An 18,759-nucleotide genomic window follows, 5' to 3' on the forward strand; every position below is an offset into this window, starting at 1 on the left:
TGCTCATTTCTTCCCTCCCTCCCTCTCTTCCCCTAGCCACGCTCATCCTTCTCAGAGTCTCTGTGGAGTTCAGCAGCCAGAGCAAGACAGCAATGGGTGGGGTCCAGGAAATCTACTTTCTGGGTTTCTCAGTGGGCTTTCCCAGGGTGAGTGCTGGGGAGTGTTTCTTAGACTTACGGAGCCCCAGAAGATGCCCTGAAAAAGTAATGTCCTACAGGAAACTTCTCACGGTCAGATGGGTCTATATAGGGTTGTTTGCCTGCAGTAATGTCAACACTTTAAAAATTCAGACTTTAAAAACCCAGATTTCCCATTGGGCCAACAGTTCCCAAATGGAATAGGCCAGAGCAAACAGATCCACATGGGACAAAAGTGCCACATGTCGAGTTTCCACTGAATCCTATCCCCCTTTCCAACCTCCACTATCGACACTCCCTACCTGGCCAGAGTAGATCCTGTTGGAGGACACATGGGTAACATCCAGATACAAAAACTGCATCGTAGGATCTTTATAGATCATGAAACAAAATTCATGATTCTCATGGGAAACCCACATGCCAAGAACTCGGCTACAGCACCCCAAGTGTCCGTGGTGTACCCAGTTTGAGAAACACTGTCATCAGCTGACAGGCCTACTGATGTGTGAACCCCGAATTCCTTGTAGCTACCTGTGTGCAGTAGGGAGGAAACAGGGACAGAGCAGGTTCAGGACTCTGGGGCCATTCACCTGCTCAGCCCTTGAGCATGGCCTTGAGCGTGGAGTGGCTTGAGTCCCAGAGCCATTGGGGGATCCTGGCCTCTTGCAGCTGATCCAGACCGAGTTGGAGGAAGAGCCAGGGGAACGCAGCCCCGGCCAGGGCAGCCTGCGCTTTCGCCACAAGCTGCCGACAGAGCTCAAGGGGCCCGATGGCATCCACATGGTGCACGGCAGCACCGGCACACTGCTGGCCACGGACCTCAACAGCCTGCCCGAGGACGACCAGAAGGGCCTGGGTCGCTCGCTGGAGACCCTGACGGCCACAGAGGCTAGCGCCTTTGAGCACAACGCCCGCACGGAGTCGGCCAAATCCACGCCGCTGCACAAGCTTCGGGATGTGATCCTCGAGAGCCCCCTGGAGATCACAGAGCTATGACCAGACAGCTGGGGGGGTCTCACTGGTGTCTCCCATCCCTCCCAGGGCAGGGCGGGGCAGGACCACAGTGCAGACCCCTCCCCAGGCTTGCGGGGGCTGCACCACCTCACCAGGGCCTGGGGGAGCCCGCTCCAGCGGCTCACATTCCACTTCTGCCAGACGCCCATTCAGCACCTGACCTCTACCTTCATAAAATTTGTTATTTTTTTAAGAAAACCAAACAAAAGATGAAAAGCGTCTAAGGACAAGGTAAGGAGGGTCACTGGGGGCCCAGGAGTCTGAAAACAAACTCAGCCCAAGCTGAACTCTAAGAGGCCAAGCAGCTCTCTCTCCCCTCCCCTCCCCACATCCCTATCCACTGCCCCCACCCCAAACCCCTCCCCCACTTCTAGCACCAGGGGAGGGAGACCCAGAACTGGCGTACCCCACCTGGCCTGGACTCCCTGATTTCAGTTCACGTCCCAGTGCGTTTCTAGCACATCTCTGGCTGGACATCCAGCCAGGAGCCGCGAGTGATCCCTGCCTCCCCACATGGACATAACCAAAATCCACAAACTGCGTTCTCTACATTCCACAGGCTTCCCACACGCGCCCAGCTCACAAAGAGAAAGGACTGGTATTCCCTTCGGTTCTGAATGTAGAGTGTTTGTGTGTATTCCTTTTTTAAATTAAGTTATTCCCTCAACATTTTCCCCTTGATTTTGTTTGGTACTCACTGAACGTTTCTGGAATGGTCTGCATTTTAAATAAGAAAGGCAACTCAAAAGGTTGGACAATTGTGGCTCTGGTAAACTACCCTCGGGGTTGGCCTGGGGGGAGGAGGAGGGGGCCTGGCCCATCAGAGAGGAGCCTGGTGGGGTTCTCTGCCCACTCTTCTTACTTTCTGTGGCCAAGAAGGGCCAGAGGGCCGCTGCACACCCACACGCCCGTGGCCCTGGAGCGCTCAGAACCCAAACGCTGGCTAAGTGTTACGGAAGCACTCAGGCTCAGGTATGGTTAACAGACTTTATTTATTGTTAAATCACAGAAACTTTAGTGCAAAACAAACCAAAACAGTCATTAAGTCCATTTAATAGCAACTGCACGTCTCGCTGTCTCCTGGCAGCTAGAAGTGGAATAGAAGAGGCGGCTACACGGGAGAGGTGGGGCAGCAGCCAAGGTCCCAGACAGGACCTCCTCCACCTGAAAGCCAAAGGCTTAGGAGCGTCTCGTCCACATTTATCTCAAGGCCAACAAGAACATCTATGAAACGGGGGTTAGAGGCGAGGGGGCCCAGAGCCAAGGCAGCGCTAGAGACGCTAGAAGCAAGGCTTCAGCAGCCGGGCAGACACAAGAGCAAGCAAGAGGCGGCCACCACTGTCCACACACACAAAAGCCAGGCCCACAGGACCTACACACAGAGCTAGCAGATGACATTCAGGCAGGTGCTCCCCCTCCCTCCCACACCCACAGAACCCCGAACAAGGCATCACCAGGAAAGACACCCCAAAGCTGAACTGGAGGGTGACCTGGGGACGGCAAACCCGAGATCCACCCAGGTCTCCCGAGCAGCTGCTTCTTCCTGCATCTCCCCTACAGTGAGAACCACATGGTTTTTAAAGGCCTCTTTATTCTGAGCCTCTAATCTTCCATATAAAACTGCCTTTGTTTTGCTTCTCTGTAGAGCGGCCCAGGAAGAGGGGAGGTCCCTGCTAAGGGGTAGGTGGAGGGCTCAGAACAAGGCCCAGGCCAAGAGGACCGAGAGCCTTCTGGCAAGCAGCTCTGGCTGGCACCCGCCCCCAGAGCCCCCAGAGCTTCCTCCAGGAAGCCACCACGCAAGGGCAGGCTGAAAGCCCTCCAGTACATAGTCCGTCCTCAGCTGTCTAGGCAAAGTAAAGGGACAGTGGAGCAGCAAGGGCAGCTGCGGGCCAGGCGCCTCCTGCACGGACAGCAATGCTACGAGGGACAGGAAAGGGAAGGAGGAAAAGGGGACCTATTTTTGTAACACAATCAACAGATCGGTGTGTTCACTGCCCCAGACACACAAGTAGAAAAAGATGCTGCAGTTTCTCCAAGATGGAACGCCCCTTCTAGTTCCACACGTGACGTTTGCAATGCTCCACGGCCTGACAGGAGAGAGGAAGCTGGACTTAGTCTTCACATGACAAACTGTACTCCTGACCTGTTTGTGCAGCAGACAGCAGCCAAAAATGGAACCTGTTCTCCTTAGTCAGCTGGACAGCACCCCACTTAAAACTGGGGAGCAAGTGGCCCCCTGAGCGTCAGGGACCCCTGAGGCAAGAGTTCAAAACAGCAGCTGCAAAGTGCCTGAGTGTTTCACAGGTGAGCCACCCATGCAGGGAGGGCCCAGGACCCCTCCATCTGGTTACAGGCAGAGTCCCAGGGCTCAGCAGGTGGCACAGAGGCCCCCCGAGGCAGAACCCCTCACCCAAGAGCGGGCACACCAGCTGAGGCCCCATGAACAATGGCCCACAGGCCCCTTGACCCAGGACATCAGCAGGAAGTGGCTCCTCCCGACTGTGCCATGCGCCAGGGCCGGCGGGGCAAGGAGCTGGACCTGGGTGGCCATCACCACCCTTCCCTGCAGGGGCCCGAAGTGACACAATCGGGCCAGCGGTCCTGAGGACCTGGTCATGAGGAACCCACTCCAGGAAGAAAAAATTGCGCAAAAGAACATTAAGTAACTGACTGGTCCACACGTCCCCACCCCAGCAAGCAGTGTGGGGCACCACCACCGGCGGCCCGGGCAGGACAGCACCGGCGGCCCGGGAACTGCTGGGCAGGCACCCAGTCTCAAGGCCACTCAAGAACAGCGGCTCAGCCTTGGGTGAAGACTAAAGCCAGGCTCCAGCCAAGACTGACCCAAGGGAGAAGAGGACTTGTGCAATCTCTAGGGTGGCCTTGTGCAAATCTGATCCTGACCCTGTCACAAGGGAACTAAAAGGCAAAAAAACAAGGAAGCAGAAGCAAAAAACACTGCAGAATACCCCCAACCCCTCACTTCTCCAAGGCAAGAAGGCTGTCAGTCCGCCAGCCTTGATGCGCGGCCACGAGCAAGCCTGCTTGCTTCTCTGGGCACGCAGGCCAGGCAGAGCGCGAACGGCGGAGCCCCGCCCCCACTCCACAGAGGTTACCCACCCTGGGAGGCGGCCCACCTGGCAGGCCTGTGCAGCGGGCACCAAGCTACTCACATTGCACTGGGTCGCCGCCTCCATGTTCTGGCACCAGTAGCTGGGGCCCCACACACACTTCTCGGTTCCCAAAAGAGGCTTACGGGCTGCGGGGCAGGCTCCAATTTTCTATGTGGTGTATAAGGGGGAAGAATTAGATCTACTCCAATGATCCTTTTCAAAATTAGAGACTATCAGCTTCAAAACTAGAGATTATCAGCTTCTAAAAGCAACAAGAACTAGAGCTCAAACATGCACTTCCAAAAAGTCAGTGCTGCCAAGGGACGCCCTGTCCTCCCACAGTCCATCCCCCGAGACTCTCCAGAACCTCTGAGGACCCCTGCTCTGTGCAGAACCAGCCGGGCCCCACGCCACCCAGGAGCTTACCAAGCACACGAAGGAAGGGTCCATCACCTCCACCAGCACTTCTATCAGCACAGGCTCGTACTCAGTCACAAACTGATCACACTGTTCGGTAAAGAGGGAGTCGAGGTGGGGTGCTAGGCATGCTCTGCCAGCCCGGTACCCCCTTCCCAGATAGCCCACCTGGCCATGTTCAGCTTCCCCGCACCTGCTACTGCCCCTCCGTGGCTCCCCTTGAGCCAACAGGTACCTCTAAGAAATGGCTAGTTTTCCCTGAAAACCTCAATCGGGGGCACAATAAGTGAGCCACCCCAGTCTCTGCACTCCATCCACGGCTTCTGACCTTCCGCCCCAAGCAGCCCGAGGCATACCTGCTTCTGGTAGGGGTCAGGAAGGAAGCTGCAGCCTTTCTCGAGAGCAGACAGGATCTCCTGCTTCGTGCTGTTTTTCTCCAGGTTGTGGTCCAAATAGCTCACCAGCTTCTTGCATACCTCACAGAAGCCCCCGTCCTTCGGCTGAATAACACGGACTACACACAGGGGCACAGGCTCAGTGTCGGCAGGGCCCTCCTGAGCCCCAAGGGCTGGCCAGCCACCCCCTCACCCCGCTCACCAGGCAGCACGGGCAGCCCCTGGGTGGGGCACAGGTGGAGCAGGGTGCACACCATCTCGGGGCTTGCCTCCTGTAGGAGGATCGACAGGATGGAGGCACCGTATGTGTCCACCACCTCCTGGCACTGTTCAGATAAGGACTTAGGCAACTTCGAGCACACTTTATCCAAAGCCTGAACTATTTCTTCCTGAAACACAACAAGAGGATCCTATTAGAAGAGGAGAGGCTGACCGGGCCAGAAAAGATTCTCAAAATACTAACATCCAAGAAAAAAATACTAACAGCCAAGAGCAAGGTGCTATTTCCTCCCCAGAAAGATGAGACCTACAAAGCAGCCCCACCCCCGCCCAGAGGGACCCACCGGTGGGCAGCGGGTAAGCAGATTCCAAAGGCTGCTGTCCAATGCTGGCAAGGGCCAAGCCCACCTCTTCTGCTGGCCCTGCCACTAGGGAACGGGAACACTGAGCATTCTAGAAATGCACATACCTCAGTCCTGTTGTTGTCAATGAGCTTGGCCACCTCCTTCACCACGTACTCACATATCTCACAGCTAACACTGGTCTTCGCCTGGACCATGTCCTTCTGTGGGAAGGGCAGGAGAGCACATTAATGCCGAGACCCTCACCTGACCCCTGAGTCCTGCTGCTCTAAAGGGGAAGAGACACCCTGTGGCCAAGGAAAGGAGAATGTCACACAAAGGTTGGCTTCCTCCCAGTGTCCAGGTTCCTGTCCCTGACCCATCCCTCTGCCCACTGCTCTTCCACCACTATCTCCTGCTACGCATCCCCCAGCCCCACAGAAAAACCAGGAATTCGTACTTCAGGAGACAGAAGCAAAGACACCATCCCCTGGCCCCTAAAAACAGTCCACATGATCTATCTTATCTGGTCACAATCATTTCAGCCTTCCAGAGTCATTCTGGGAATGTGGGTGGGGGCGCAGGACAGAGTGAGGACTCACTACCTGTCCGCGGTTTAAGAGACACAGCTCTAAACACATTTCAGGTCTGCTCTGGAGTTTCAAGTCTCACTCATACCTGAGACTGCCTTCCTAGAGCCAGCCCTGCATAAAGGAACACTGTGAAACAAAACCCTCTGTGACAGCAGCAACGTTCTCCACCTCCGCCGTCCAGCAGAGCAGCGCGGGCCACACTGGTCTACGAAGTACTCGGAACATGGCCAGGGTAACATCAAACTAAAACGTTTTAAGTTTTGTGTTATTTTACTTAAACGTAAGTAGTCACATGCAGCTAGAAGCTAAGCTCTAACTCTCCATCTCCTCTGGCTATTAATTCAGTCAGCAAAACTGGGCAGGCAGAAGTGCCTCCCCAACTCCATCCGACTTCTTAACCATGTGGTCCAGACACTGCACATGCTGAGGGAGGACAGGAGAGGGAGACGAAACTGCTGAAGATCAAGTGACATGGAAGTTCTGGAACTAGAATCGTGTGCGTGTGCGTGGGCCATGTGGTAAAACGTCATGGGGCCCAGCCCTTCTCAGAACTAAAGCGGGAGCCACGTGAACACCAGGACAAGTCTGCTGACTCCTGCAGGTGAACAGTTTCAGGACTCAATCTCTAACACACTGCCAGGGCCGTAGCAAGTGCTGAGTGTAAACTGGGGAACATGGTGTTCCCTAGTGACGGGTGCTAGGGAAACCACACACCTACCCCGTGCACACAAGCAGCACACCAAGAGGCTTCCGCATGAGACCCAGGTGTTCTGGGAACATGAGGCTTGTGCTGCAGTGACCATGGGTAAGGCGGCGGCAGCGGGGAGAGGCAGGGGCAACATGTCAGAAGCGGCTGTGGACACCCTACGGATGGAGGCTGTTCCCGTGGGGCACTCGGGCTGCTAACCAAGGAAATAAATGTACTCAGGGCTAGGAGCAGGAGGCTGCACACGTGCAGAGACTAGTGAATGGTCTCAAACTCCAATACCTACAGGAGATAGGCAAGGAATCAAAAAAGTGTGTGCCTCACAGAACGCGGTACAATGCGGAGTGGCCTGCGCATGACATGGGCCCGGCCAGGACAACATGAGGACAGCCGGTACCTTAATGGGCTCCACCAGTTCCAATGCAGGGATGACGTTCTCTGAGACCACTTTGGCAGGGATCAGAGTCTGCATGGGCATCTCCTTCACTTGGTCGCAGAACCCAACCAGGCCACAGATCTCTTTGGGTTGCTGAGAAGGCACAGAACAAGCAGTCAGATATAGGCCCGCACCCACACCCCTCAGTCCCACTCTCTACACACAAAGGACGGGGTGCTGAGGGAGCACCCTGGTCACACGTCAAGGCTGACTGCCAAAACAGACTCCATGTTAAATCTAGAGGGACTCCTGTAAACGCAGACATGTCAGTTTCACACAGGGAGGAGGCCACGCAAGCTCTGAAGGCAAAGTAGACAAGACCGCTGTCCCTGCTCCAGCCAGGGAGCCCCCCTGTGAAGTTAGACTGCTGCCACCAGTTTCCCTTCTTCACAGGCAATCACATCTTCTCCCAGGACACCTGGTCTACTTTAGAACCTGTTTCTCGGTCGAGCTGGTTCACGCTCATTAGGAAATAAGCTGCGAGCCTTTCTAGAGGAGAAGCCACCATGCCCACAAACAAAAAGCCAAGTGTCTTAAATCTTTCGGTGGCAGGACCATTTCAAGAAAAAAAAAAAGGTTGACTTTTTTGAAAAACCACATTCTATTTTTATAATTACACAAACACAGTACAAACAAAAACCCAATGCCCCCGAGTAATGAATTCTTTCAGGTCACAGAAGCCCCAGACTGATCCCCTTTCCCGTCCAGACACCAAACCACAGGTAAGTAGGCAGAACTAGTAACTTAAAGACATCTTGCCGTTTCACCACGACGCTGGCCAAGAGTGAGAAAATCATGTGTGCTTTATACAAAGCACTTTGTGAGCCCAAATACAACCAGCGCCCAGCTCTGGGCCTGAAAGCAACTGCCGCCCACCACCAAACCAGAAAGCAGCAGGTCAGGACTGCTAACACAAGACCTGTTAATGCAAGAGAGCTAGACCATGGCTATGGCTGACCTTGTTTTAATCCTGAGAAGTCTCTAGATTAAGTAAGATTGAAGAAATTGGAAAGTATCCTAAATATCCTGTCTCCGGCAAACTTCAAGAATGGGGAGAAAACCAGAATGGGGCCAAAGACACAGCAAGTTTTTTAGAAAAAAGACAAAGACCCAGGAGCTGTATGGCTGCTTTGTCTCAGATGAACTCTCTTCCACTGGGTGGGGCAGCCCAGGTGAAAACACAGGTATTTCAGCCCAAGTCCTCTCCTATTAGATTTCAAAATACCTTTGAAAAATCTTTACTCGCACAGATATATCAGTGCTCAAGAGAGGGTCCTGGCTCAGTAAGTACAGTCTGGGGGTGTAGTCCCAATATTATGCCACCACTGGCCTGGCTCTCGAGCCATCTGTGTGGCTCCAGGAGCTGCAGGATCCCATCACCCAGAGGGGCAGAAGCACAAATCAAGAGATTGTTTCCAACTCTCTGGATCCAACAGACGGGAACAGTCTGCTCGCTATTTGTAAATGATTTGCTCATGCAGCAGAAGCAGTTCTGGGGTTATGGAAAACAGGACTGAAGACATGCAATGGTCCCTCGAGTCATGACAGAAACAAGGTGTCCTACCGGAAATCAGGCCTACAGTTAAGGAGGCCAAGGCATCTCCAGGGTCACCCATTGTTCCCCATCATCACACAGGTGGCATGCACGTGGCCAGCTAAGCGCTGGCTTTTTGCCAGAGTCCAAGGCCCTGCCGGCTTCCCTTTCTCACCCCCTGAAGGGAAGAGGAGGCCCCCAGTACCTCAAATGCTACATCACAGGGGAGAGATGCAGAAGCTCCCCTACCAGCCTACTAACACAGATCATGCCGTTAAAAAAAAAAAAAGGCGAATAACTACAACAAGCAGCAGACCACCACTACAAGCAAATTCCCCATGACATACCTGATCCTGCTGTTGAACAAAAAAACAGGAAATCGGAGATGAAAATAAGAGAAAGGAAAGGACACAACAGTTAAGAAAAAATTAAAATAACAATCAGTTAACGAAGGAGTAAGTACATCACCAGAAATTCAGGGGAAACCTTGCAGTCACAAATCAGCAACCTACCTTGTTCCTACTATCTTGGGGGGTCCCAAAAGCTCTTCTGGCCCTCAAGGGACAGACCACACTGTCCAGCTGGTGTGTGCATTGTCCCCATGCCCCTGACACACCAAATCATACTCAAAAACACCGGACAGCAGGTCCCAGAAAATGCCAGGTGATGAGGAGCTCTCTATCCTCACAAACCCAAGCCCCACATGCCTACAAGGTGAGGAGCAGCAAAGGGGAACATGACACAGGCCTGCCCAAGTCAGGGGTGTGCGCTGGAATATAAAATACACCCAGGGGGGCAGAGATCCGGAACCACTCCCCCTGATGCCCGGGCCTCAGGGCGATCAGGGAGCCAGATGCCAGGCTGGAAGGCCCATTTAACAAAATATCACTTACCCTTTGATTCAGCAATTCTAGCTCTGGTTATCTGTGCTAAGGGAGAAAAGGGGATCTGCAAATCTATCTCTCTGACTGTAAGGGGCAGCCTCATGCTTTAGATCCCCAAGACAAACCCCAAAGCCACCTCAACACCCAAAGCAGATGGGTCACAGAAATGATCTTCCATCCAAACGGGAGCCTATGCAGCCACTTCAAAATCATTTACAAGAATGCATTCAGAAGCAAAACTATGCAAACTACTAGGTTTGAAGGAATATATAAGCATGTTACCTCAGTGCCTTTTTTTTTTTTTAAACTGAAAATGATCTGTGATTTGGGAAGTATTATCTGTATTTCCAAAAAACATCTGTGTAGTCTATCTTTTATAATGAGAAAATTTTCAGTTATCAATGACGAAGCACTTAACAAAATCAAAATCAAAGGTTTATTTATCTCCTACTCTAGCCCTGTGTCTCTGTAAGCTGCCTCTGAAGCATTTTTAGAACAAGGCAGGGTGTAATAATCCTAAAGACACCCTCTCTCGCCTGGCCGGAGCCCCTGAGCAGTTACAGCTAGGCCACAGGGTCAGTCTTCCCCCTGTGCCGGCTGGCAGCTCTCAGCTCTGCAACTCTGCAGTCGCAGCCCGGAAAGGGAGGAGGATCTCTGTGCTCCAGTGAAACTTTACACAACCAGGCGGTGGGCCACACAGTCTGCTGACCCCAGCAGGAGAACAAACTCAGCATGGTCAGAAAGTCGGCAGGATGGAGACACAAAACGTGCAACCCACCACCCCCCTCGGCCCCCGCAGCTTCGATCTTGGGAAGCCAGGGCACGTTCCCAATTTAAGAATCCGTTCAGACCACCCTGCTCTGAACCAGTTTTCTGCACAAAGCTAGCTAGCCCCACTGCCACGATCAGTATCTTCTACCTCTAAGGACACAGCGCTGCCCTGACTGCCTGGATGCGTCAGAAGCACATGCAGACAGGTCTCCCCATGCCCCCAACCCCAGCCGCAACGTAGCAATTCTCAGGCCTGGCCTAGCTCCAGAGCAGACGATTCCCACAGGTCCCAAGGTAAAAGCCAGACACTAGAAACCCAATGACAAGCTCAATATGCACAGGCCAACTAACCACCCAGAAGCTACCAGGGCAGTCCTAGGGGGGTAGGGAGGACTGCCTTAGCCTGTCCTCTGGCCGGGGAAGGTAAGGGGGGCACTGAACTGTGGGTAGAGAGTCTGCTGGTTGAACAAGGTTCATTTTAACCCAAATCATTATTTGAGGGGAGAAAAGGAAAACTAAACCATGTAATGTTCAAAAACCTGGGAATCACAAAGTTTGAGGCAAAGAGTGCTAACAGGAAACGTCCCGCCACCTACCATGTGCATCATCATCTGGACGGCAATGTCCGAATACTGGTTGATATAGTTCTTGCACTGGGGAGAGAGAATCGGTTGTTAGTGACACTAATCGTTGCAATCACACACCACAAAACACAGCGTTTCCAACAATGGCAGCGAGTGATATCAAGTTTCCCAGAGTACAGTCTTACAAACATCTTGAGATAAAGATGGCAATTTGTTTATCCTAAACCAATAGGAAAAGGTGTGCAAAGGGTGTTTTGAAAATGTGTCCCAAAGGCTCTTAGAGAGGAGGTCCTCCAATCTCCTTTTACAGCCCGAACTCGCCCCAAGTTCACAGAGGAACTTCTCAGGAGCAGTTCTGAACGTGGATATCAGACATGCTGCTGTGAACTCACGGTGACTTTTCAAACCTGCTCATGCATTCCTGGCCAAGATTATAAAGCTAAAATCCAGGAGGAATCAAGTTATGATTTTCAGCAAACTTCCTTTCATCCACATCTAGATAATTCATTCCTGTACACCCTCACAGAAGAGTTCTGGCCACACTGGTGCCCCCACAGTAAGAAGGCCAAGGGTAATAACAGCCCTCAGAACAGGGCTGAGCTGGGGAAGCACGTTAACACAGCGATATACAAAGATACTTCAAGAAGGCCAAAAGCCTCCCCCAGGAAGTCCTCCGCGAAGAACCCAGAGCTCCCAGAACCAGCCATTCCTACCCAGGAAGGCTGCTCTAGGTCCCAGACCCATGAACTTGGTACAACCAACTTCCCTACATCTAGTCTAGCCGAGGTTTTTCCATTGCCAGGTATAAAACTAGCACTTGGGTTTTACACATCAACTTCACACAAGTGTGGTTAATGTGTGTAAGGTCCAAGAAGTGAAATCCTCTAAGAGACTAAGTCTGTAGGATGAACATTCACCAAGGTAAGGAAGGCATCCCAGGTGAACCTCTTGTGAGCCCCCGCACACCTTTCCATGGACAAACCCCCGGCTGAGGGGAGAGCACGGTCAGAATTATATACAACAGCCAGGCTTTTAAAAACAAGATTATAAAGGATTCTAGTGTTGTTTCTTATACATACAGTGCCCTGGGAGGAAAATCCTCACAAAACAAATCCTCACAAAAGTGGTCTCCTTCCACTCTTTTATCCCAAGTGTTTGGTTACACATACAAATTCAACCAGCCAACAAAGCATTTAAGTAAACAACAAGTATTCCAGATGCTTTCTAGGGAAAAGAAAGCATGCACTGTTTGAACCATCTCTTCCTCAAAGTTCTGGGGTGAGAACTTAAAATGGTACCTCAGGAACTGAAGTTTTCTTGGGTCCCCCCTCCTATGTCCAGAGCCCGGCTCCCTGGCCCAGAGCACCCCCACCATGCATGAGGAGACAAGATTTACCATGTCAGCCATGCCGGGCCCCAGGAGATCACACTGTGCTTTGACATGGTCCACCAAAGCTTCAACAAAGGTGGAGTTGGTCCTTACAGCAGTCTGGATGTCCGTCACCATCTGGATGCAGTCCTGGCAGACGTCCCCACCAGCCTACAGATAAGGGGCGGCAGGGGGCAGGGCTGTTAGGCGTAAACACAGCACACTCCTAGGATCACTAAGAGGATCCAAATTCCCAAGAAAATTTCCTTATGTGTTCATGACCACAGCACTAGGGAGTGAATTACTGAACGGTTCTGTGTTTTTAAAGTTTGTGTATTTTTTTTTAAATAATGGCTATACCCGGTGTAGCACTTGAACCCATAACCCTGAGCTCCAGAGTTACACGCTCCACCAAGTGAGCCAAACAGGTGTCCCAGCTCTGTTTTTATAGGCTCTAAAATTATCAACAGGCTTAAAATCAATTAGGCACTGACTTCAATAAACTGAATTGCAATGGAGAGAAGTCTTTGTACACTTAAAATATCCTAAGTTCTTCAGAACCTCCACGGCACAACCATCTGAAGTGTGGTTCAGGAGACTGCAGGTCAAATGAAGGAATAAGCCCTCAGTCTGAGAAACACACACACACACACACACACAGAGCCCCTCTCATGGGTCATCTCTAATCCAACCAGAAACGGGGCCCTCAGCGGTTGGGCCTACAGCCTTACCTTCTGCTGGGGCTCGCTGTGGGGGCCATCCTGAGGGTAGAGGAGGAGGGGGATGTTGGCCATGAAGGGAGCCACCACCTCAGCCACATCCAGTTCCGGGATCTTATTGGACTCGAGCTGTTTCTGGTGATTCAATTCTGCCAGATGCTTCTGAAGAGACTCGCAGAGATTGAGAGCGGAGCACACCTCCCCAGGATGGCTCTAGTGGGAAAGAAGTCCAGCTGGAAATCCTCTCCCCCAAAGGAAAACAAAACCACTGCCCAGCACCCCTGAATGAGTCTCTGTCCTCACCTCCTGGCCCGACTCACACACACTATGCCCTGCTCACAAAACCACCTGACCTGCTCCCCACTCCACCTCCACTTTTAGCAAATGGCTTCCCCACTCAGCTCCCAGCAGCTCAAGCCAAAGACCTGGCAGACATTCCTGACTCTTCCCTCCATCCCTCCCCTCTCTCAGCAGGCCCTGCCCACTTCTCCCCTGAAACAGAACACACATCTGTCCCCCTTCACTGCCCCATCACATCTCACACAGACTGTCCTGCCAGCCTCCCCTCTTCCACCTCCCAACTGGTAGGACCTAGACCAAACCCTTCAAAGAAGGCACCTCTGATGTCACTTCTCCCTTGAGCCCTCCGAGGACTTCCTACTGCATCTGCAATCCTGGAACACTGCCAGAAAGGCCTTGCACGGTGTGACCCATGCCATTCTCATTAAAACCTTGGTCCAGCCTCAGAATACTCCTTCCCTGCTGGCCCGGTCTTCTGAGCATCTCCTCTCTCTTACGGTCTTTCCTAATTCCACAAACCCAGCTTGTCTGTGGCACGTGGTTTACACATGGTAGATGCTTATCTAAATGCAAGCAGAACCCCGTCGCTGAGTCCACTCAAGATAAAACCCCAGAAATGGAATGAACTGCATGCTCAAAGGGAGAACTAAAGCTATGGCATGAGCTAACAAACGGGCACGTATAAATGTTCTAGCAGTTTACAATTCCTTCATCAAGTTTCCATTTCCTCGACTCTCCCTCAACCGAAGGTTACACGCACAGTGTTCTGAGGGCCAAAGCCATCTGCAGATGTCAGAACTGCAGTGACAAGCTGTTGAGAAAATCCAAATCCATGGAAAGACTTTGCACTTTCATCATTCTGTTCTGGTCTGGCACCTCCCACAGCACCCAAAGTTCCCTAAAGAAAGAGTCTTTCCACCACCACATACCATTTGTCCTTTAATCATGTCCAGAATGACTGGGAGGTAGGAGTCAACCATCTCCCTGCACGAGGCAGACAAGTTCGGATTAGGCAGCCAGTCACAGGTCTTCTCCAAGTACACGAGGATCTCTTGCTAAGAGGATACAGGCAACAGTTGGATCAGGATGGACTTCTGCTCTGCAAAGGGCTGAGAGCAAGGGACCTCCACACCTCCCAGCAAACAGTGGCCTCAGGGAAGAGCCCTGGGAGAGGCCCAGTGGCTGGCCGTGGCTGCATCAGACACACAGGCAAAAAGCAGGCATTCCTCGAAATGAGCCGCTCTGACCTGCGTCTCACAGGCACAGGGAACTCTGAGCAGAGACAGCCAAAACGGACCTAAAGGTAGCCACCTGCAATATGAAAATCCCCATCAACCCTGGGCATTTAAACACTGAGGCCAGGGAACAGCAAGCTAGGTCCCACAGCTTGTTTCTGCTCAGCCTGTGGCTCAGAATGGCTTTTACATTCTAAAGGATGTGGGGGGAAAAGAAAAAAACTATGTGACAGAAGACGTATGTGGCTCACAAGATCTGACTTACTTCCTACCTGGCCTAGACCATCGCTCATTAGACCCCAAAGCCCCAGAAAGCTTTTGTAAGGAACAGACACACATGGCCGTGTGGCCACCATGCACACGTGGTCACACATCCCGCTGGAAGCTCACCTCAGTGGCATTGTCTTTCAGCATGTCGCCAGCTGCAGTGATGACATCTTTGCATATGTCGCAGGGAAGGGATTTCTAAGAGAAAGAACATGAGGGAGACAGTGAGCTGTATTTGCAGGACGTAACGCACACTGTACAGAGCTGAAAAGCCCCCGGCCTCTGTGCTATCCTATCTAACCAGGGATGTCGGACACACAGGCACATCCTGGCTCCCCAACCTAGATAAGAAGCACACAGATGCCAAATGGGAAGGATTGGAGGTACTGACCAGAACACTCTGTGCTTCTAGGGATAGACACCCTTTTCTTGTACCTTTTTCTATGCCTCAGTACAAGGGGCACAGGCCAAATGTCATACTAATGCTCTTAACAGCTCCAGGAAGAAACTGAGGCTGGAAAGGTGAAAATCAGAGCAGCAGAAATTAGAGAAAACCAGTCATCTGGGGCCAGAATCACTATAAGACAGTAAAAGGCAGTGGGGCAGAGAAGCCCAGCCAGACACTAGCACTGACTCCTGCACTCTGTCCCCTTCCAGCTCCCAGGGGCTGCTATGTTCACGTGAAAGCCGTATGTCACCACCCCAGAGCTTAGAAACATCACACCCATCCCCTGAGAAGCCTGGGCACCCATGGCCCCATGTGGCCCAGGACATGGAGATTCTAGTTGCTTCTTGAGGCTCATGGGAAGCTTCCTTCCTAAGGGCAACTGATTTTCAATCCACGAAGAAGGAACTAACACGTCTGGGTGAGAAGAAGGAACACTGTAACTTAGCAAAGAAATCTATCTGAACCTCGGGCCTTGTTAGGCTAATACCAGATTCAGGCACCCCTGAGACTGCCGTATCAAAAAAAAAAGAGCTGAGCACCTGGGTGGCTCAGTTGGTTGGGCATCTGCCTTCCACTCAGGTCATGATCCCAGAGTCCTGGGATCAAGTCCCACATCAGGCTCCCTCCTCAGCAAGGAGCCTGCTTCTCCCCTGCTTGTGCTCTCTTGTTCTCTAATACATACATAAAATCTTAAAAAAAAAAAAAAAGAGAGAGAGAGAGAGACAGAGAGAGACAGAGAGCAAGAAAGAGCTAAGTCCTCCCCTGTCACATGCTGAATTTGAAAAGAGGAAGTCGTATTAAAAACGAGACGAGAAGCGTATCAGAAACCAAATCAGAAAGTAATTTTGGCCACAGACAGTAGTGACAGCAAATTCAGAAAGTATTTCTAAAAGAACAGGGTTTTCAATTGTTCTTCTCATAATGAAGCAGCTCTAGTGGCCACTAGTGTCAAGTTTTAGACCTGGAACTCCACGTAGTCAGAGGTGGCACAGCCCAGAGTGAGCCAGGTCTGCATTCTGCAGTCAGCTGGTGCAGCCAGCAGAGCTCGGGTTACTCCCAAGAGGGGTTCTGGTGATGGGAAGAATGCCCCTGGGCTTTGTCATCTCTGAGTATTATTCTCCATGAGCGTTAAGAGCCCCCTATTAATATGCTATATTTAGCACCATTTGGATGAAAAATCAGTAGCATCAAGCTTGCTTTGGCAGCACATATACTAAAACTGGCATGATACAGGTGGGATGGGCACAGACACCCGGAAGGCAGCATGGGGTGCACAGAGTAGTGGCCATGGGCAGACCTCATCCTCTCTCTGCCAGCAGGAGACTCAGCGACCTCGGGAGAAGAGAACCTTAACCTCTCTGAGACTCCGTTTCCACTGCGCTGAAACTGATGCACCCCACAACAGGGAGTGCCTCCTCAGCAGGGTCACCGAGAGGAGCAAATGAAGTGAGACGAGAGCATGCTCTGGAAGCTTTGGAAATGGCCAACAGCTCTAGACCACGTAAGGAGATCGGGTACAGTCCCATGGCACTCACCACCGTCGGCTTGTTCCAGACGGTCTGCAGGCAGTGCTTCAGGGCCCCGCAATCAGCTGCCGTCTTCACATTCTGGCACCATACCGCCGAGCCTCTGGTGCATTCCTTCAGGCCCAGGACAGGGCTGGCTACAGCTGAAAGAAAAACCAGCATGAGAAGGCGGCCCCCCTCACACAGCTACCCAGGGTGAAGGACACACCAGCTCAGCCCCTGTGGCGCACAAACCACACAGCAGCATTGACTCAAGAAGCTTGGTGACCGTCTAAGTCCTCCTAAGTCAGAGGGCCAAGAGGGACTAATTTGCCCGGTGTGCTTTTTTCCTCTTGAACTATGTCTAAACAGTAATCTTTATAACCTCAAAAATGAATAGAAGAAATCATGGGAGAAAACTCTGACAGATTTATTTTAGAAAATTTCAACGTCTATAGAATTTTTTTAATCTGTAAGGAAAACAAGATTCATATCCTTATTATACAAACAATGATTCTTAATATTCTAGTAGAAGAGCCCTTTTATAAATCAAACTTCATAAACAATTCTACCAACAAAAACTCTCCATGATTCCCCTCGGGTATCACCTAGCAAAGAGGTGTCCACTCAAAACCGGGTACACGGCCTGGCACCTGCTGTGAGTGAACAAAGGACTCGGGGAGAAATCACATGTGCAGAAACAGGATGAGGGAAAAACACAAGAACTGCTCCAAGTCCCTTAGAACCAAAGATACACATGTTACAGCAAGAAGGCACCATATTTTCAAAGTTAAACAGCCAAAGGGGAAAAAGTGACAAGACTATAGTAAAGTAGGCATTTGTAAGGCCAATAAGCGTGACTGATAAGAACTTCCTAATATATTAATATATGTCAGGAAGTGGGGAGGGGGGAATTCCTCTTCAAAAAAGTAATCCACTTCTAGGGGCACCTTGGAGATTTAGTCAGTTAAATGTCCTGACTCCTTGATCTCAGGTCTTGATCTTGGGTCATGAATTCAAGCCCTACATTGAGCTCCACACTGGGTGTGGAACCTACTTTAAAAAAAAAAAAAAAGTAATCCATTTCTAGAAACAGATTTTAAGGAAATACAGCAATCCAAGAGGCAAAATGTGATATGCATAAATATATTTATTAAGTGTAATTTATAATACTGAAAATAAAAGTACATGTAACCTGAATGGCCAAAAACAGAGGGGAAAAAGACTGATACTCTTACTAAAAAGATTATGCAGCTGTTAAGTATAAAAATATTATATATCGGGACGCCTGGGTGGCTCAGTTGGTTAAGCAGCTGCCTTCGGCTCAGGTCATGATCCCAGCATCCTGGGATCGAGTCCCACATCGGGCTCCTTGCTCCGCAGGGAGCCTGCTTCTCCCTCTGACTCTGCCTGCCTGTGCTCGCTCTCGCTCTGACAAATAAATAAATAAAATCTTTAAAAATATATATATATATTATATATCAAGTAGAAAAAAAATTCAAGAATATGAAATCATACAGAAGTTGCACAAAAAAGGCAGGGTGGCTCGCTGAAACTCCCAATATTACATTGTATATGAATAACTATTCTTTTTCCACTTTTACATGTCCACTTACTTTATATACTACCTTAAGAGTACCTATGTTTCTTTTTTTTTTTAATTTTTTTTAAGATTTTATTTATTTATTTGACAGAGAGAGTTAACAAGTAGGCAGAGAGGCAGACAGAGAGAGAGGGGGAAGCAGGCTCCTCGCTGAGCAGAGTCTGATATG

General features: G+C 51.0%; 2 protein-coding genes across 12 annotated transcripts in view; one reads left to right on the forward strand and one right to left on the reverse strand.

Annotated features, from left to right (window-relative positions):
• The window catches only part of CDH23 (cadherin related 23), a 397,771-nt gene extending 395,862 nt beyond the window's left edge, over positions 1 to 1,909 (forward strand). For all 9 annotated transcript variants that reach the window (XM_032312916.1, XM_032312926.1, XM_032312917.1 and 6 more), the window contains one exon: positions 807 to 1,909. In XM_032312916.1, coding sequence (XP_032168807.1) covers positions 807 to 1,133 — 327 coding nt within the window. In that variant the 3' untranslated portion in view covers positions 1,134 to 1,909. The remainder of the gene's footprint in view (positions 1 to 806) is intronic.
• Positions 1,910 to 2,126: 217 nt separating this feature from the next.
• PSAP (prosaposin) overlaps positions 2,127 to 18,759 on the reverse strand; it is a 33,857-nt gene continuing 17,224 nt past the window's right edge. The window contains exons 2-15 of one of the 3 annotated variants that reach the window (XM_032312928.1): positions 17,018 to 17,151; positions 15,158 to 15,232; positions 14,462 to 14,587; positions 13,245 to 13,445; positions 12,541 to 12,684; positions 11,157 to 11,213; positions 9,253 to 9,258; positions 7,333 to 7,464; positions 5,765 to 5,860; positions 5,279 to 5,465; positions 5,038 to 5,195; positions 4,691 to 4,771; positions 4,325 to 4,432; positions 2,127 to 3,238 (exon numbers count right to left, since the gene is read on the reverse strand). In XM_032312928.1, the coding sequence (XP_032168819.1) occupies positions 3,203 to 3,238; positions 4,325 to 4,432; positions 4,691 to 4,771; positions 5,038 to 5,195; positions 5,279 to 5,465; positions 5,765 to 5,860; positions 7,333 to 7,464; positions 9,253 to 9,258; positions 11,157 to 11,213; positions 12,541 to 12,684; positions 13,245 to 13,445; positions 14,462 to 14,587; positions 15,158 to 15,232; positions 17,018 to 17,151 (1,541 nt within the window). In that variant the 3' untranslated portion in view covers positions 2,127 to 3,202. Of the gene's footprint in view, positions 3,239 to 4,324; positions 4,433 to 4,690; positions 4,772 to 5,037; positions 5,196 to 5,278; positions 5,466 to 5,764; positions 5,861 to 7,332; positions 7,465 to 9,252; positions 9,262 to 11,156; positions 11,214 to 12,540; positions 12,685 to 13,244; positions 13,446 to 14,461; positions 14,588 to 15,157; positions 15,233 to 17,017; positions 17,152 to 18,759 lie in introns of all 3 variants that reach the window. The other 2 variants (XM_032312927.1, XM_032312929.1) reach the window with 2 other exon arrangements.

Source organism: Mustela erminea, chromosome 14 (genome assembly GCF_009829155.1).
Source record: "Mustela erminea isolate mMusErm1 chromosome 14, mMusErm1.Pri, whole genome shotgun sequence".
NCBI lineage: Eukaryota > Metazoa > Chordata > Mammalia > Carnivora > Mustelidae > Mustela > Mustela erminea.